The sequence below is a fragment of the Cervus elaphus genome, chromosome 20, assembly GCF_910594005.1.
Source record: "Cervus elaphus chromosome 20, mCerEla1.1, whole genome shotgun sequence".
NCBI lineage: Eukaryota > Metazoa > Chordata > Mammalia > Artiodactyla > Cervidae > Cervus > Cervus elaphus.
The window spans coordinates 25,737,243-25,757,470 of record NC_057834.1 but is presented as its reverse complement, the minus strand read 5'-3'; the positions used below and the strand labels follow the sequence as shown (position 1 = coordinate 25,757,470).

The 20,228-nt window shown below is 39.6% G+C and overlaps 1 protein-coding gene across 1 annotated transcript in view; it reads right to left on the bottom strand.

Annotated features, from left to right (window-relative positions):
- Positions 1 to 538: 538 nt before the first annotated feature.
- LOC122678315 (alpha-1,6-mannosyl-glycoprotein 4-beta-N-acetylglucosaminyltransferase-like) overlaps positions 539 to 20,228 on the bottom strand; it is a 54,766-nt gene continuing 35,076 nt past the window's right edge. The window contains exons 3-6 of the mRNA XM_043878951.1: positions 18,354 to 18,510; positions 14,359 to 15,359; positions 11,467 to 11,498; positions 539 to 1,100 (exon numbers count right to left, since the gene is read on the bottom strand). Of these exons, the coding sequence (XP_043734886.1) occupies positions 539 to 1,100; positions 11,467 to 11,498; positions 14,359 to 15,359; positions 18,354 to 18,510 (1,752 nt within the window). The remainder of the gene's footprint in view (positions 1,101 to 11,466; positions 11,499 to 14,358; positions 15,360 to 18,353; positions 18,511 to 20,228) is intronic.

The following is a 20,228-nucleotide window of genomic DNA, read 5'->3' as shown; positions in this document are numbered from 1 at the left end:
TTCACCTGGTTGCCGGGCCTAGGGGCCAAAATTCACCTTTTTCTCCCGGGGAGACCTAACAGGGTGTGGCCTAGCAACTGCTTGAAAATCCATTCAGTTGCTGTTTGCTTCCTTCTGACAGCCTAACTTGGCTCCCTGCTTTGGGATTTCTGAAGCAAGGGGGAGGCCCATAGCTCCTCAACTGGGGCCAATTGGAGGTTCAAGGTGCCCTAGACCAGGTGACCCCAGTAAGGCTCCCGACCTCCTCAGACACTCTCCCACAGCTCGATTCCTAATGAGCAGTACTGCCGTGACCTAGGAATGTGTTTTCAAGGCTCAGAAAGTGCAGGGAGACACAAGGCCCTGACTCTGGAATTGAGGCCCTTGGAGCAGGCCGGGAGGTGTGACGTCTGAGAAGCGAAAAACTTGCTGCCAGTTAGAAGCCTGAAAACACAATCTGAGTGGATGCCTTTCCTTCCTCCAAGGAAGATATCTTTGCCTTCCTCCTGCATATTGAGAGTCACACATGGCTGGAAAGTGCCTATTTGGAGGTCATTTTTCAGGGGCAAAGGCCTCTGATGCCGTGTGCCTCGGGAGGGCTCCCACAGTCCTTGGGAACCTCAAAGCAACCTCCATACATCTGTTCCTTCATGTTCCTGTGCAGGAGAGAGCTAGTGAGCTTAGGTGTGCCTGGAATGTTCTTGGATCCTGCGTGGAAAACACCTTGTAGGTCCACCTGAATGCTGGGCCTAGAGGCCAAAATTTGTCCTTTTCTCCCGGGAAGCCCTGATGGGGTATGGCCTAGCAACTGCTTGAAAATCCATCCAGTTGCTGTTTGCTTCCTTCTGACAGAGCTAGCTTGGCTCCCCACTTTGGGATTTCCAAAGCAAGCAGGAGGCCCACAACTCCTCAGCTGGGGCCCATCGGAGTTGCAAGGTGCACTCAACCAGGTGACCCCAGTATGACACCCGGCCTTTTCAGAAACACTCCCGCAGCCTGATTTCTCATGGGCAGTACCTCTCTGACCCAGGAATGTGTTTGCAAGGCTGGAAAAGTGCAGGGAGACATACAGCCCTGACTCTGGAATTGAGGCCCTCAGTCCAGGTCTGGAGGTCTGACATCTGAGAAGCAAAACACTTGCTGCCAGTTAGAAGTCTGAAAACAAAATCTCTGTGGATGTCTTTCCTTCTTCCAAGGAAGATAGCTTTGCCAACCTCCTGCATACTGAGAGTCACACACAGCTGGGAAGTGCTTGCTTGGAGGTCACTTTCCAGTGGCAATGGCCCCTGAGGCCCTGCTCCCAGGGAGGGCTCCCACACTCCCAGGGAACGTCAAAGCAACCTCCAAACATTTGTTCCATCATGTTTCCTGTTCAGGAGAGAGCTAGTGAGCCTAGGCCTGTCTAGGACATTCTTGGATCTTGTGGGGAAAACACCCTGTGTGTCCACATGGATACTGGGCCTAGGGGTAAAAATTTGTATCTAAGTCTTTGGAGTATCTTTACTATCATTATTTTGAATTATCTTTCAGGTTGATTGTATATTTCCTTTTTGTTTATTTGGTCTTGTGAGTTTCTCCCTTGTTCTTCCATTTGTGCTGTATTTCTCTGTTTTTTCACCTTTTTTCTTGCTCTGCCTGAGGTCTCCTTTTCCCAGGCGTTAGGGTATATTCCTTCTTCCTTTTGGTTTTTGCCTTTGGAGGGAAATGTTGGTTGAGTGGTTTGTGTTGATTTTCTTGTTAGGGGTGACTTGTGCCTATTTTCTAGTTGGAGGAGATCAAACAAGTCATTAGAGAAATAATAGGACCTATACACACACTTTCACACAGAGTTATAACCAAAGTATTCTGAAGAAAAGAAGACAGGAGATTATCTTGATGAACAAGGGAAACCAAAAGGGATATCAACCAATTAAAAGCAGAGCTAGCTAATGCTCAATCTGAAAAACTAAGCCTGAGCAGGGTGCCAACTGGGGAATATAGCAAAGAGAGCTCAATAATTTAACTTACAAAAAAGAAAGAGTGAAAGAAAAAGGGAAGAGAAAGAGAAAAAAAGAGAAGAGAGAGAAAAGAGAAAGGGAAGGGATAGAAAAGAAGGTTAAAAAAGTGAGTGAATAAAGAAAAAATAGAAAAGCAAAGATAATGTATGACAAAACCCACTGAAATGATGTGAAGTAATTAGCCTCCAACTAATAAAAAAAAAAAAAAAGAAAAAAAAAAAGAAAAGCAAAGATAAATAGCTCTATGTGAAAAAGATTCTTATATATTCAGGAATAGCTGCAGCCGATAAAGAACTACAGGAAAAGCAGTCAAATATACCAAAAACAAAATGAGAAAAAAGTCACAAAAAAGTGGTGAAAAGGGAAAAAAACCTTTAAAAAAACTTAACAAGAAAAAGAGGAAAACTCCACAGCACTGCAAAGGGCTAATGTGCAGGTAGAAATATGTAGGGGGAATAAACAGTGTGATATATAAGAAAAAGAAAAAAAAGTTCTCAAGATCATAGTTCTTGGTTGTGGAGTCTGCCCCCCATAGATGGGGTTGGGTTAGTGTCCTGTGATGTTTTCCTCTTTGGCGGAACTTGTGCCTATGCTCTGATTGATGGATCTGGATCTTGTCTCTCTGAAGGACAGTGCAGTGTACAGTAGTAGGTTTGGGGATGTCTATGGATTCAGTATGTCTTTGGGCAGTCTTTCTGACTTTGGCAGTGTTAGACACGTCTATTTCCATAGCTGCTATCAAAGTGGCCCTTTCAGCATATCTTTCACTGCTGCCAGCCCTGTTACTTGTCCCTGGAATCTTTGCTGGTTCTCCTGTTCCCCAGTCCTTCCCTGCATTGCAGGCCGAAACTTGATAGTTAGGGGCTTGAGTGGATCTTTTCCCGGCTCCCCAACCCTGCCCTCTGTGTCACGGAGAGTTGTGTGGTCTTCCCTCAGCCTGCTGAGCTTGCCCTCTGTGTCATGGTGCTTGTATGTACTTGTCTTAGCTCCCTGGGCCTGTCTTCTGCATTGCAGGACTTGTGTGCACTTTTTTGACACCCTGGACCTACCCTTCACTTCACGGAACTTGTGTGTTCTTTCGGCCCCAGGACCCGCTCTCTGTGCCACAAGGGTTGTGTGTGCTGGAGAGGTTTGTATGCCACGTCTCTCTTGGCACCCCAGGCTCGCCCTTTGTGCTGTGGGGCTTCTGTGGGCTTCTCTCAGTTCCCCAAGCCTGACATCTGGTTAGGGCCAAGTCCATGAGCTGTTTATGGGCTGAGAAGTGCAGTTTTCTCTTTTTTCTGAGATTCCACAGCTCGCCCTCCTGTGAGGGAGCTTCCCAGTGCATGGGAACTCTTCCTGCTTCATGACTCTCTCCCTCCCTCAAGGCATAAGCTCCCATCAAGAAGTTTTCTTGTCTTTTCTCTTTTTTTTTGGTCTCCATTCTCTCTCCTACCTCATTCCAGGGAGCTTAGCCTGCCCCCCTGGAGGCCTGGGGTCTTCTGCTGTCACCTAGAGGTTGCTTTGCAGGAGTTATTCCATATTTTGATGAGCTTTTCATGTATTTGTGGGGAGACTGGCAATCTCCCTCTTATTCATCCACCATCTTCTGCTCCCAAGCCATACATATACACATATATTTACACAGTCTTCAACTGTGTGGATCACAACAAACTGCGGGAAATTCTTAAAGAGATGGGAACACTCTGCCAAGTGACCTGTCTCCTGATTAACCTGTACACATGTCAAGGAGCAAGTTAGAACCAGACGTGGAACAATGAACTGGTTCCAAATTGGGAAAGGAGTATGTCAAGGTTGTATATTGTCATCCCGCTTTTTTACTTATATGCAGAGTGTATCATTCAAAATGTCTAGCTGGATGACTCACAAGCTGGAATCAAGATTGCCAGGAGAAATATCAACAACCTCAGATATGCAGATGATATCACCCTAATGGCAAAAAGCTAAGAGGAACTATGAAGCCTCTTGATGAAGGTCAAAGAGGAGAGTGAAAAAGCTGGCTTAAAACTCAACATTCAAAAAACTAAGATCATGGGATCCTGTCCCATCACCTCATGACAAACAGAAAGGGAAAAAATGAAAACAGTGGCAGATTTCATTTTCTTGGCCTCCAAAATCACTGTGAATTTTGACTGCAGCCATGAAATTAAAAGCCGCTTGCTCCTTGGAAGAAAAGTTTTGACATACCTAGGCAGCATATTTAAAAAATGAGACATTACTTTGCCAACAAAGATCCATACAGTCCAAGCTATCATGTTGCCAGTAGTCATATATGTATGTGAGAGTTGGACCATAAAGAAGGCTGAGCATGGAAGAACTGATGCTTTCAAACTGTGGTGTTGGAGAAGACTCCTGAGTACCTTGGACTGGAAGGAGATCAAACTAGTCTATCCTAAAGGAAATCAACCCTGAATATTCATAGAAAGGACTGATGTTGAAGTTCCAGTACTTTGGCCACCTGATGAAAAGAGCCAACTCATTAGAAAAGATCCTGATGCTGGGAAAGATTGAAGGCTTTAGGAGAAGCAGTCGACAGAGGACAAGGTGGTTGGATGGCATCACTAACTCAATGGACATGAGTTTGTGCAAACTCCCAGAGATGGTGAAAGATAGGGAAGCCTGGCATGCTGCAGTCCATGGGATTGCAAAGAGTCAGACATGACTGAGCAACTCAGCAAGAACAATTACCACTCACCATAGTGCAGTATCAGTGGGAGCCTTGGGAATGTTTTCCTGCAGCTAGACAGTCTCATCTGGGTGTGATGCGAGATAATAACAACTGAAGTTTACTGTTCAGGTCCAATCTGCTCCATAATCTTGTTTTGGTTGCTGTCACTGCAGAAGATAAGATGCTGCAAATGGAAGCAGACTTTTTAGTGCTTTTGTGGCAGTCTCAGGACTTTGACTTTAATCCAGAATGTATGGAGATTTGAAGTTGTCTCAAACCTACTTTCAAAGCCACCATCAGTTGCCATCTCAAGCAGTTGATCCTCTTATAGCACAAAGTAGATTCACTTGGCTTATTCACAGATGGGTCATGGATCCATTCCTTCCCAGTTCAGGGGTCTTTTGTGGTTGGGAAGTAATGCTCAAACTCTTTTGAAGACTGAGATAGGTGACCATGCACCAGCTGGGAGAAAAAACCCTAGTTTAGTCCCTTTCAAAATCTCTACTAATATGTGAAATCTGTCAAAAATCTGAAAGATTACTCATCACTCCCCATAATTCCAGTTTGGCTTTGAATGCAACCACTTTATTTGCTGACTTGAACGCAGTTGTTCTCTCCTGAAGTGACCGATAGAGTTCGTTGAGCAGGTTGAATATGTTAAACAAGCAAGTTTTGTGACCCATTCTGTATTTTGCTAGTGGTGAATGTTTTTCTAAAATAAATCTCTGGAGCAGTTCTCAAAACTCAAAAACTCTGGCCAGTCATCTACCTTTAGAAAGTCATCTCACTTTGTGTATAAAAGATGGGTGTACTCTCCATTCATCTCCACAAAGCTGCATGAACAGGTGTGACTTAAGGGCATGTACTTTAACGTGGTTGATAATTTTCATCACAGCCCAGAAAACATTGTTAATACAGGTAACGTTTCTTGGCTGGTCAGCATTTCTCTATAGATTATATAGACTGCGTTCTATGGTCAGAAGCTACCTTTTTGTCCCAAGTAGTGAAATCAGAAACAGTTCAGTTTCCTGATATGTAATCATTCAAAGACTTGAATAATTCTGCAGCTGTGATGTTAGTGACAAAAGTGCACATAACATATGCACACTTTCCTGGAAAATATACTGAAAAGGAAATGCAGACATATTTGATGAAGTGGTGACCTTCAATAATTCCTTCTGTTCCTTGTGTTTATGTTTTTTTCTTTTGAAAAACTCCAAAGACTTGTCTTTTCTTCACTTTTAAAAAGTTTTAATTGGAGGATAATTGCTTTACAATATTTTGTTAGTTTCTGCCATACATAAACATGAATCAGCTATAGGTAAACATATGGCCCTTCCTTCTTGAACCTCCCTCCCATCTCCTACCCCATCCCACCCCTCTGTGTTGTCACAGAGCACCAGATTTGAGCTCCCTGAATCATACCCTGGTTATCTATTTTACATGGTAATGTATATGTTTCAATATTACTCTTTCAATTCATCCCACCCTCTCCTTCCTCCACTGTATCCACAAGTCTGTTCTCTATGTTTGCATATCCACTGCTGCAAAAGATTGTCTTTTAATGCAGGGTGCTTAGTCTCCATGTGGCAAAGAAGTTTTGAAGGTTTCATGGCTTCATTGGTTAGCCAGTCACCACGTGTTATACAAAGTGGGCTTAGAGAATGTGGCTCACCTGTTGTAATGAACCCATAGTTTAGGACTCTTGTTGCTCTTTAAAATTCAGCTATCTCTTTGTTGACAGTCTTAGATTCTTCTACTGTCTCATCATTGGGTCTTTCGCCCTGTTCAAAGAAGCTCTCCAGAGACATTTGTTTTTTACTCATTTTGGCTAGGTTAGCTTGTGGGCTTATCAAAACTGTAACTGAGACAAGTGCAGTGCATGAAATAGTCATGGATAGAAGTGATAAATAAAAATAATATGTGAGCCATGGGTGCACTAAAATAAGTGTCAGATTTTGATTTAAAGTCTGCCACCAGATGCAGCTTAATTGTCACTTGCCATTCACTGATAGGGCTTTGATATGAGTCTGTAAACAATTGATTTATCATGGTATCTGTGCAGCCAAACCTCTTTGCTAATGATGATCTGCATTTGTGGCCACTTCCCTGTGCTAGCTTCACCACCTCAGCTCTACCTCAGATCATCAGGCATTAAATTTTCATAAAGAGTGCTCAACCTAGATCCCTTGCATGCACAACTGATGGTAGGGCTCACCCTTCCATAAGAATCTAACGCCTTTGCTGATCTGACAGGAAGTGGAGCTCAGAGTGTAATGTGAACAATGGGGAATAGCTGTAAATACAGATGAAGCTTTGCTCACTTACCTGCTGCTCACCTCCTGCTGTGCAGCCCAGGTCCTAACAGGCCATGGACTGATAGCGGCCCATGACCTGGGGGTTGAGGACCCCTGTTCAAGTATATCCCACTTGATATTATACAATTATGACTTATCATATAGCTTAATTTACATAATAATACTTTGCTTAGAATATCTTCATCTTTGTTTATGAAAAACATGGCCTATACTTTGTTTTCTAATGTCCTGGTAGAATTACGGTGTCAGTGTAATGGTGGCCTCACAAAAGAAACTGGAGAATATTTCATTTTTCTCCACAAATGGCAAATGCAGATTATTTAGGGGTTAAAATTTTTTTAATTATTTGGGTATTTTCTAATTGCAGACCTATAGTTTTGTTTGTGGAAAGTTTTTGTTGCTTCTGTGGTTAGTTGGTCTGGCTTTTTAATTATTTTTTTTTTCTTTTTTAAAGATTTATTTATTTTTTAATTGAAGGATAATTGCTTTACAGAATTTTGTTGTTTCCTGTCAAACATCAACATAAACCAGTCATAGGTGTACATACGTCCCCTCCCTCTTAAGCCTCCCTCCCATCTCCCGCCCCATCCCACCCAACTAGGTTGTTGCAGAGCCCCTGTTTGAGTCCCCTGAGTCATACACCAAACTCCCCTTGGCTGTCTATTTTACATACGGTGATGTGAGTTTCCATGTTACTCTGTCCCTACATCTCGCCCTCTCCTCCCCTCTCCCCATGTCCATAAGTCTGTTCTCTATGTTCTCTACTGCTGCCTTGCAAATAAATTCATCAGTACCATCTTTCTAGATTCTATATATATGTGTTAGTATACAACATTTATCTTTCTCTTTCTGACTTCACTCTGTATAATTGTCTCTGCTGCTTCTGCTACTAAGTCTCTTCAGTCGTGTCCAACTCTGTGCAACCCCATAGATGGCAGCCCACCAGGCTCCCCCACCCCTGGGATTCTCCAGGCAAGAACACAAGAATGGGTTTCCATTTCCTTCTCTAATGCATGAAAGTGAAAAGTGAAAGTGAAATCGCTCAGTTGTGTCCAACTTTTTGTGACCCCATGGACTGTAGCCTATCAGGCTCCTCTGTCCATGGGATTTTCCAGGCAAAAGTACTGGAGTGGGTTGCCATTTCCTTCTCCAGGTTAATAGTCTCTAGGTTCATCCATCTCATTAGAACTGACTCAAATGTGTTCCTTTTTATAGCTAATTATTAATTTGACTTATTTAGCAGATATATACATTTTTCTTATTTTATTCTATTTTTCTGTGTCAATTTTGATACATTGGTATTTATAACATTCTGAATTTTGACCTCTGTTGTTTATTAGTCCTAAGTATTTCACAAAGTTCTCTAAGTACCTTGTCAAGGTCTAAGTTCTGTGTAAAGAATTCTTCTTAATTGATTTCTGATACTGGATATTTGTGGTTTCTTCCTTGTTCTTTTCTTTAATTTTACTAGTAGTTTATTAACTCGGAGAGTAACTATTAGTTTTAGAAATATTTAGAAATTTAGAAAACTATTACTTTTGCTAACAGTTTATTAAGCCTGCAGAATCCCCGTGGACAGAGGAGCCTGGCAGGGTACAGTCCAGGGGATTGCAGAGCCAAACATGACTGAGTGACTAAACATAGCACAGTATGGTGACTGCATCCTTAGCTTCACAAGAATCTGGCAAGGTGTCTTCCCAAACGGCTTTACCATTTGGATTCCCATCAGCAATGAAGAAGTTTTTCTGTTGTCTTACATCTTCACCAGCAATTGGTAGTCTTGGTTTTTATTTCTTAGCCATTTTAATAGATGGGTAAACATATCACGGTTGTTTTGCTTTGCTTTCTCTGGTGCATGATGCATTTTATTTTCCATAATTCCCTAATGTTGAGCACTTTATATATGCTTTGGTAAGGTGTCTATTTACATACTTGTCTACTTGTTCCAGTTCAGGGATTTTTCTCTTATTGTGAAGTTTTACTAGGTTTTTTTTTTTTTTTTTAGTGTTTTTAATGATAGTCTTTCCTCACATAATATGTTTTGCAAATATATTCTAGAGACTTACCTTTCCATTCTTTGAATATTGTTTTCCACAGAGTGTACATTTTAGATTTAATAAAGTCTATATTACTGATTTTTCCTTCACGGATCATGCTTCTCATGTTGTATATAAAAACTAAACATCAAATTAGCTTATGTAAAGTTTCCCACTATAATTTTTATAGTTTTGTATTTAAGTTGATGTTGAGAAAATTTATGTCTAAGGTCCAAAATTTGTGTCTATTTTTTTTTAATGACTATTCATTTGTACCATCACAATTTGTGGTTGATGACTAAAGACTAATGGATGAGAGATTAAAAACTAAACGGTTTCACAGATGGCTAAGTGGGTAAAGAATTTGCTTGCACTGAAGGAGACCTGGGTTCAATCCCTGGACCAGGAAGATCCCCTGGAGAAGGAAATGGCAACCCACTGCAGTATTCTTGCCTGGGAAATCCCATGGACAGAGGAGCTTGGCAGGCTACAGTGCCTTGGGTCCAAAAGTCAGACACAACTCACACCTGAAACTAATATAATATTGAAAGTCAATTATACTTCTATTTTTAAAAGATATGCATTTATTAGAGTTACATTGTCCTTATCTTCATAATTTTATACTTAGAAATGAGTTTTTAAAGCTCATTTTATTTTTTATTAAAGTATAGTTGATTTACAAAGTTGTGTTAATTTCAGGTATATGGTATATATAATTCATGTATAGATATTTGAATTTTTCAGATTCTTTTCCCTTAGAGGTTATTATAAGACTAGTTCCCTGTGCTATACTAAAGGTCCTTGTTGATTATCTATTTTACATATACAAGTATGTGTATATGTTAATCCAAAACTCCTAATTTATCCCTCCCCCATTTCCCCTTTGGTATTCATAGGTTTGTTTTCCATGTCTATGGGTCTATTTCTATTTTGTAAAGAAGTTTTTGTCTTCTTTTTACATTCCACATATAATCAATATCATATGATATTTGTCTTTCTCTGACTTACTCCATTTCATATGATAATCTGTAGGTCCATCTGGAAGTGACATTATTTCATTCTTTTTTAATGTCTGTGTAATTATTTGGTTATTGCAAATAATGCTGCAATGAACATTAGAGTGCATGTATCTTTTCTTTTTAGAAGTTCTAAGAATGTGTTGGGACAGAGAGTATTAAAAGAGCACAGTGTATATAGCAGAAACTAACACAAAGTTGTAAAGCAACTGTATTTCAATAAGATATAAATTTATATGTAAATATAAATTTGTATAGATTTATATTTATCCATATATATAAGTAAACACAATATTCCATTAAAAATACTTAGAACCTACTGTGATACATGGAATACACTATTTAAAGTCATATGTATAAAAGGCATTTATAGTCATAAAGTCTAGTTCTGTTTTGTAAATAAGTTCATTTGCATCATTTTTTAGATTCCTCATATAAGTGAAGAATCAGGTAAACATGACACCAGCAAAGCAAACTAATAAAATGTCAATATCCCACCCTGAATAATAGATCAATGAACTGTCTAATAAAGAATTCAGAATTATCCTCTTAAAGGCATTTAGAGACCTATAAACACACACATAGCTACTTGAAATTAAGGCACAATATATAAACAAAATGAAAATTTCAACAAATAAATGAAAACCACCCCCTCCCCCAACAAAACCAGAAATCCTAAAGCGGGAAAATAGAATGGTTGAATAGAAAAAACTATTGTGCCCTTGAACAATAGCTCACAAACTATACCAAACAGAAAAATGAATCCATGAACTCAGCTGATTGTTTGAAATTACCCAGTCAGAGGAAAAAATAGACAAAAATGAAAAAGAATGAAGAAAACCTACAGGAATTAAGGGACATCAGTAAGATAAACAATTCATTGCAAGTCCTTAAAGGAGAACAGAAAGAGAAAGGGGCAGAGGTTCTATATAATGGCTGAAAACTTCCAAAACATGGAGAGAGAAATATATAGAGAGACCTATGAGACCCACAGAACCCCAAAATAAGTTGAACTTGAAAAGGGCTACCCCAAGAGATGTTATAATTAAATTGTCAAGCTGCTCCTGCTGCTGCTGTTAAGTCGCTTCAGTCAGTCCGACTCTTTGCGACCCCATGGACTGTAGCCTACCAGGCTCCTCCGCCAATGGGATTTTCCAGGCAAGAGTGCTGGAGTGGGTTGCCATTTCCTTCTCCTTAAATTGTCAAGAGTCAAAGGCAAAGAGAGAATTTTGAAAGAAGAGGAAAACAACACACCATATACAAGGGGGGCTTCCATAAGTCAAGAAGCAGATTTCTCAGCATAAACTACAAGCCAGGAGAGAGTGAAATGATGCATTCAAAATATTGGAAAAAAAAAAAATATCATACTAAGCAAAACCGCCCTCCATGAACAAAAGACTTTCCATGAAAAAAAAAAAAAAAGCTGAGGCTTTCCATCATGACTAGACCTACCTTACCAGAAGTGCAAAAGGTTGTACTTCAAACTGAAATGAAAGGATGTTAATTAAGATCATAAAAACACAAATATAAGAAAACTCACTGAGAAATTTAAGTACATAGTCAAAGTCAGATTGTCTGATGTTGTAATGGTCATCTGTAGATAATTTACAACTATCAGAAAATTAAAAGTGAATATTGAAAGTAACCATAACTCTAAAAATTTTGTACTGGATACACAATAAGAAAAATAAATTACATCAGTAACCTGAAATGTGAGGTGAAGGCATAAAAGTATAAAGTTTCTGTATGCTATTAAATTATCAATTAAAACAGGATATTATAATATATTTTATGTATCATAGTAACTACAAAGGAAAAGCCTGAAGTCCATAAACAAAATATTATAAAGAGTCATCATCGCATCATAAAAGTTATAAAATCACCATAAAGAGTTACTAAATCACAGCAAGACATCAAAAGACAAGAAGAGAGGAGGAAAGGAGAAAATGGATTTGCAAAAGATTCAGAAAACAATTTTAAAATGGTGACACAAGTCCTTATATATCAATACTTACTTTAATTGTAAATGGATTAAATTTTATAATAAAAGACAGAGAAAGACTGAATGAATAGAAAAATAATATCCAACAACACATTACCTTCAAGAGATTCACTTTAGCTGTGAGAACACATGTAGGCTGAGAGTGAGGAGATATAAAAAGATATTTCAAGCAAATAATAACCTAAAGATGATAAGGGTAGCTATAACTTTATCATACAAAATAGGCTTTAAGCTAACAATGATCATAAGGGACAAAGAATTTCATTATATGAAGATGCCAATTCATCTAGAGGAAATAATAAAGGTAAATGCTTATGCGCTCAATGTCAGAGCACCAAATATATAAATCAACATTAAAAGAAAAGAATAAATAAACAGCAGTATGATAATAGTTTCAGATATTATACTTCACTCTAAACAACGCATATATCACCCAGACAGAGAATAAACTGTAAAAAAAAAAGTTAACTTGAACAACATTACTATAAAATTAACATAATATATATGTACAGAACTTTTCATCCAAAAGCAGCAGAATACATTTCTCAAGTGTATATGAAACATTTTCTAGCATATATCACATATCACACCACAAAACAATTCTCAAAAAATTCAAGAAGACAGAAATTACATCAAGTATCTTTTCCTACCACAATGGAATGAAACTAGAAATCAATTAAAGGAAGATTATTAGAGATTTCATAATACTTGGAAATTAAAGAATCTTCATCTTAATAGCCATTTTCTTAGCACATTCTCAATACCTTCTTAATAGTTCACATTTGCTAAGAAGCTGAAAATAGGATTTGAGATTCAAGAGATTTACTGGTGGAGGGAGATTTTTACTGGCAAGGCTTCAGATTGTGGTAAAGGTCTGAAAACTGTGAAAGGTGACAGAGAAAGAAGAACTGGCTAGGGAGAGTCTAGGACTGCAGCATTATTGTAAGAAAGTTTCAAACAGGTTGATGGGGAGTCCTTGAACTGACATCACCTATTGGGAGTCCACCATCTTGCCAGAATGGGACTTGATAGTATCCCTTTTGTGGTCAGTCATTGGCTGGGTGCATTCTGTGGGAAACATGGCCCTGACACAGCAACACTGGAGTGAATTCAGAGGGCAACAGTGGAGTTATCAGTCAATCATGCTGCCTGTAGCAGGGGATTTGAATTGTGCATTTTCATATCTATGGGATACACTTGTCCCATTCCCATGCACCTGATGCTCTCAAAGCATTTACTTTCCATTTTTATTTGATTTCCCCACATCCCTTTCCTTGTTTCCATGCTATTCTCCTATTTCAAAAATTTCCAGATATTTCTAAGATTTTTTACTACAATTCATTTCAGTTCTTCTCAAATAGTCCTCCTAAAAGTGTCCTTTCTTTTTCCTTATTCCATGCCTTCATGGAATGTGTTCTCCAGCTAGGAAAAACCATACACTGCTCATTAGTTGAGCTCAGGGCTCAGAGCTCAAACTTTTCTGAGTATAAAGATCTCATAGCCAAACTGAACTTAAAAAATATTAATAAAACATCTAAAGTTTTCCTATCAGAAACATCCAGAGATATAACTATGGAAATAAAACTTATAGTCCCAGAGATAAAACTCTGCTGGGGACAGGATCTACCAGAAATCAAAGAAAATTATTTTTAATAATTTTAATTCCATCTAGAAAAGAATATTCTGGCATGTTGAGTGGTTATGTAGAAGAGGATTCTACCTAATCATAGAGATAATCAATAAATACTTGTCAAATGAATGACTGTCTTATAATGGCAAATGAGATTACGGAGAAGTCATGCTTCCCTCCTGACCAATCTACTTCTTCCTGCCACATAGGAAGGAATGAATCTCTTGGATGTGATATGAGCATCAACCAATCCTACCTACATGTAGTTGTTCCTAGAAGTCTGGTATTCTCACCCAAGGAACAAATTTTGGATGGTAGATCCTTTTGGATAGAAAACCATTGAAGGGTTTGACAAGTCTACTTCTTCCACTAGTGGCTCTCTGGTATCAAGAGGATGTTACCTTCACTCTGCCTTTCAGCATGCTATTATTAATTATTATTATTAATAACATTGAAAGGACCCAACAATGAGATGTCCCTGGCCAATTTCAAGACTTTAATTTTTTAAACTCTGTGTAATCTAACCTCCAAAATAACCACTCCAGAACTCCCAATGACTTCTCTACATATTACTTAAACTTCAATTAACCCAGATGTTAATGTGCCTGACTATTATTCCAGAGGATGGAGTTGCTGTCACTAGCAATCTCACACATTTCACCTTCTTCCCAGACTTGTTAGATAATACTTGCTTATTTAGGATGCCATTTACCAGTAGTCCCAGCAGAATGTAGTCATCACAGTCATTGATCTGATTAGTAGAAGCATAGCCAAGTTCTATTTGTCCCTCTTTCAGCTGATTTTCACCTTTTAGGTCAGGGCCAGTCAACACTTGAACTCGGAACACTTCAGCAGGTGAGTCCAAAACCACAGTCAGATGGCTTCCAACCTCTGCTGACTTGGCATAAAAGAAATTCTTATTCAAGCTATAGGCATTCATAGGAACAGAGTCATTGGTAGCCTTCAGGCTAGTATAGATGGAGGCAGCAGGGTTGTTGGGAGAACTAATGTCATCCTCTTCAAACTCTTTATCTTTGAGACTATTGAATTTGCCTTCAAAGAAGGAATAATTGCCCATGTGCTGGAAGAGGGAAGGGAGGAACTGGACTGGTGTTTGCTGCATGAGATCATGAAAATGGGAGAGGAGGCAGTCACAGGGCATTTCTTGGTAGAAGAGAAGAAGAAAATTAACAAAACAAGGGAGGTCTTTAGTACGAAAGAGTTTTCCAGTGAAGCCCAACGGAGAGAATTCCAGAGTCACCCAAGGTTTGTTTTCCCAGGCAGACACTGTAGTAGCTATCTGGGTGACAAATCCAGGGACACATTTCACATCATCTTCAATCATCAGGAAATAGTCAGAGTGGTTGGTAGCAAAGTTCATGAGGAAGGCATAATCCATGTTCCGCTTGGAATGGAAAGCTACATAGGCAGTAGTGCCATTAAAGTTCTTCTTAAGTTTCTTCAAGGGAAGATAGCTTTTAAGAGGCATGTTAATCACTACTAGCTGGCTGGCCTGGATATATGGTTTAAAAATGGTTGAGATATTGGAGATCATTTGACCACACCACATGGGATCAGGATCTGCCAAGTGTACCAGAACAATGAAGTGTTTCTGCTCAGATAAGGAGGAAGAATAAAAGAGAGATTGCAGAGTGTCCAAGAGGTAGCTCCTTTGGGGACGCTGCACTGAGGAAATCCCTATGGTCAGCAGTCCTAGGATTGAGGGGAAAAAAGGAGGACTTGTATCAACATAGGGAAGTGAAGGAAACAGTTGCTATGGCTGAGGTTATAATATTTTCTTATGTCTTTCCAATAGGCCAACTCTCTGTATTATTATAGCTATTTTACATTTTCTCCCCCCTAGACCTGAGTATCGGAGAAGGCGGTGACACCCCACTCCAGTACTCTTGCCTGGAAAATCCCATGGGTGCAGGAGCCTGGTAGGCTGCAGTCCATGGGGGTAGCTGGGAGGCGGACACGACTGAGCAACTTCACTTTCACTTTTCATTTGCCCACATTCGAGAAGGAAATGGCAACCCACTCCAATGTTCTTGCCTGGAGAATCCCGGGGGAGGGGTAGCCTAGTGGGCTGCCGTTTATGGGATCACACGGAGTCGGACACGACTAAAGTGACTTAGCAGCAGCAGCAGCAGCAGACCTGAGTATGGACTATGTTAGGAGTAATACTTCATCACAAGTTGTGAGGGTTTTTTTAGCGTTACCTTTGAAAAACTATTGTGGAAGAAATAAAGATGATACACTGAAAACATTTGCACCTAAGTGTCCTTCTTCCCAAAATCACATTGAAAAACCAGAAAGGTTACTATGAGAGAATTTCAATATTTGATGAATTTCTGCAAGAATTAGAGGATATGAAATAGGATTGGTGGAGATATCTAAGCATAAGAATTCATATTTCAAAAGACACACAGAGAAAATGACTGCACAGATACATCTTTATTCCAAAAGCTTCAGAAGAATTCTAAGTTTGAGCCACCAAATACAAAGGAAAGGGCCCTGGGATGGTCACCTGGATAATTAATCACAGAATTATTTCCAAAACTACTGAACTAGTGACCACCAAGTGGCTGGTGGGAGATCTGCCAGGGTGTGAGTCCTGTGGCTGGAGAGAACTTAAAAATGGAAGCCAAGAACGCTAGACATAAGAGGAAAAAAGGAAATAACACAGCTGACTGGCATTTGTTTATATGATAAAGTTCTGCATATGATTCCCTGAAGAACATGAAGTAGATATTCAGATCTATAGAGGTTTCCAGAGAAGTTTATCTAAGCAGATAAAGGAAGAAATAGCACAGGTGACTTAGGGCACCAATAGAAGAGACAAAGGGTTAGTTCACCCAAATCAGCTACCCACATTCCTTACTTTCTTCTTACGTCATTACTTCCCTGCAATCTAATGAGGCAAGCTTTCTTAATCACAACCCACTATAACAGAGTGGCAAACAAAGATGGCTATTTAGAGAGAACAAATGAACAATCTATCCATTCTAGATTCTGAGTATTAATCTGAAAGATGAATCACCAAACATTTGATTATAAAGCTTGAAACAAGAATCACCAATATAACGAAAGAAAAACAACTCAACCAAGAAGAGAACTCTGAAAATAGAAACTAACAGGAAATAGTGCATAGAAGAACATTTCAAATATATTAAATCCAGTCTCAAAGAGATTGGAGAGGAAATAAAATTCTTTGGCAAAAGAACAAACCTGTAGAAATCAGAGTTTGTAGAAAATATTGACATGAGGATTTGATCAAATTCAGGTTATATCTTCTGGCAATAATACTTTATGGATTGGTGATACATTCCTTTACCAGAAGGCACATAATGGCAGGTTATTCCGTTTTTAGGATGTTAGCAGACTTTGAAGTTCAGTGTCTAGATTCACTAATACTCCAGAGGTTGCAATATAGTGATATTCTAAGGCAAACATTCCTTCTTCATTTGTTAACTGGAATGCTTCTATAAAAAGAAAATTCCCGTCATCTACTTCTTGGTTACCAAACAGTATAGTTCGCGTAAGGAAAGTGAGATAAATATTTGATTCTTTCCCTTTATTTACTCGCTTTCAAAATAATGCTAAGAGCTGTTTCCCTAGCATTCTCCATGATGATAAATTTTTTGCTTTTTGGTTGTGTTTTTTTAATATATATCTATGTACTCATGGTTTTCATATGATTGAAATTTTATCTTTAATTGGCGTTCAAATTGTCCCATCTTTGGTAGGAAAATTAATTATCAGAGATAATCAGCCTCTTAAAATTGGATCCTGAGCCCTTTTGATACAACTTTAGTCATATTCAAAAGCTTCCTTTCTATATGGAATAGTTCCTGCCTGTGACCTGGAGTCAGCCTTTTTCCAAGGAACTCCTTTTAGAGGAAGTTCTTTATAGTGAAACATGGGACTTATATAAAGAGTGCTCATTGTAGTAAGTCATTTCTAGGCTCTAGTGAACAGAGCTAAAACATTTTTAAGAGATAAAACACATTATGAGTCCAATACCAATATTTCAAAATGCATTCAACTCAAAAATGCACTTAAATGTAAAGAAAACAAAGTGTTTTCCTTATGAAGAGTATGAGAAGTCCTGATTTAAAAGGTCTTATGTTCCCTAGCTAGCCATAGACCTCAGTAACAGATGCCAGCATGGTTACCAGGGACAAGAGAGGAAGGGATACTGCTGCAGCAGAGGTCAGTGAGGACAGCAGTTATACTTAACTCAAAACTATAGGCTGCTGCTATAGATGATACTTAAAACTGTGAGACTGGATGAGTTAACCAAGAAACTAAGCCTATAAGGTATTGGGTATTATAACCCATAATGGAATATAATCTGCAAAAAAATCAAAGCACAATGCCATACACAGGAAACTAATACAGTATTGTAAATCAACTATACTTCAACTTTTAAAAAGTAAGTCTAGATAAGGACTGAGCTCTGGGGTATATTAACATTTAGATGTTGGAGACAGAAGATACATCAGCACGAGAGTGAGGAACTATCAAGAAATTTAGAGGAAAATCATAAGAATCTAGGATCCTTGGAAGCAATTAAAGAATGTTGAAAGCAGAGAGTGATCTGTGTCAAATGCTGTCATAGGTCCCTTTTGCTTTCCACCTGCCTTCTCTATATACCCTTACCTAACCTGCCCCTGCATGGCATATCCTCTTGAGCACACTCACTTTTTTTCACAGGGGCAGCTCCAATCAAGATGCAGGAATTCACGTTTTTGAGTGGTTCTGAGTTTTTCTGCATATCTCTGAAGGTTTCCAGGTGGTTTGTTCTCCTAGAGCTGATCTGCATCTGGGCTCTCTGCCAAGCTACCAGCTCCTTTTCCTGCTGAGAAAAGGGTAAGTTTCACCTATAAGGTTCCTGCCTTGTGGGAATAATGCCTGGGTTCCCCTTTGTACAACATAATGATCTGTCTCCAGGACAGAGGGCAGCTTGCTCAGGGCTCATTTCAGTTTCTTACTTATCTTCTGAAAAAGTTTTACACCAGAGGTTCTTGTATAGATTATGGGTCCTGGAGCGAAGGGAGATGGTAGTTATTTAGTTATCTTCCATTTTACGTAGGGAATAATGATGTCAGTCTATGCTATGGCACCCCACTCTGGTACTCTTGCCTGGAAAAGCCCATGGACGTAGGAGCCTGGTAGGCTACATACAGTCCATGGGGTCTCGAAGAGTCGGACACGACTGAGCGACTTCACTTTCACTTTCATGCACTGGAGAAGGAAATGGCAGCCCACTCCAGTATCCTTGCCTGGAGAATCCCAGGGATGGGAGCCTGATGGTCTGCTGTCTATGGGATCACACAGAGTTGGACACGACTGACGTGACTTAGCAGCAGCAGCATGCTATTTTTCACCCACAATCATCTTTATGACTACAGTCTGACATGGGTAACTTAATCCCATGAAGGGCAAAACATGTTAGGTGTGAGTAATTGCTTAGTCATGTCCAACTCCTTGTGACTCCATGGACTGTAGCCTGACAGTCTCCTCTGTCGATGAGATTTTTCCAGCAAGAGTACTGGAGTGGGTTTCCATTTCCTTCTCCAGAGGATATTATTGGCCCAGGGATTGAACGCATGTCTCCTGCATCTCCTCCATTAGCAGGTGGGTTCTTTACCACTGCACCACCTGGGAAGCCCAAGAGATACGGGAGACAACTTTGTCTCCTTTAGAATTATGGGAGACAAGGTAATACTACCCCAATGCCCCAGTGTAAACTCGTTCCCATTGGTGGCACTTCACCCTTCCAAACTCATTCTCTGCTCTCCCATTTCTTCTTCTTTGTTGTTACTGTTTTCTGGTGGAGTTTTCTTGAAAGTGAAAGTGTTAATCATTTAGTCATGTCTGACTCTTTGTGACTCCACGGACTGTAGCCAGCCAGGCTTCTCTGCCCATGGAATTCTCTAGGCAAGAATACTGGAGTGGGTCATCTGTCCCTTCTCAAGGGGCTCTTCCAAACCCAGGGATCAAACCTGGATCTCCTGCATCGCAGGCAGATTCTTTACCATCTGAGCCACCAGGGAAGCCAAACTCCTTACAGTTTTTTTTGGCTTGGGGAAATGACAACTTCTCTGAGGTTTGAGATGCTATTGTATAAAACTGGGGGGAAATGTATAACTTTGAAACCAAGGGAAATTTTCTAAATTTTTTTACTAAACAAGGAAAATATTTTCTACCTTATCAATTGCCATTTAAAAAAGCAGGGGGGGGGCAGCTTTGAGTAAACATTAAACAGTGTTATTTCTTCCCAGCCCCGAATTCTCTCTTTTCAGAGTGCCACATCCCTTACGGTCTTCATCAAAGAAAAATGATATATTGAGTCCTTAAGATTTGTTATCTTTCTTTTTTGAGTGTCTGGGATTCCCTGGTGGCTCAGACGGTAGAGTCTGCCTGTAATGCAGGAGACCCAGGATCGATCCCTGGGTCAGGAAGATCCCCTGGAGAAGGAAATGGCAACCTGCTCCAGTATTCTTGCCTGGAAAATCCCATGGACAGAGGAGCCTGGCGGGCTACAGTCCGTGGGTCACAAAGAGTCAGACATGA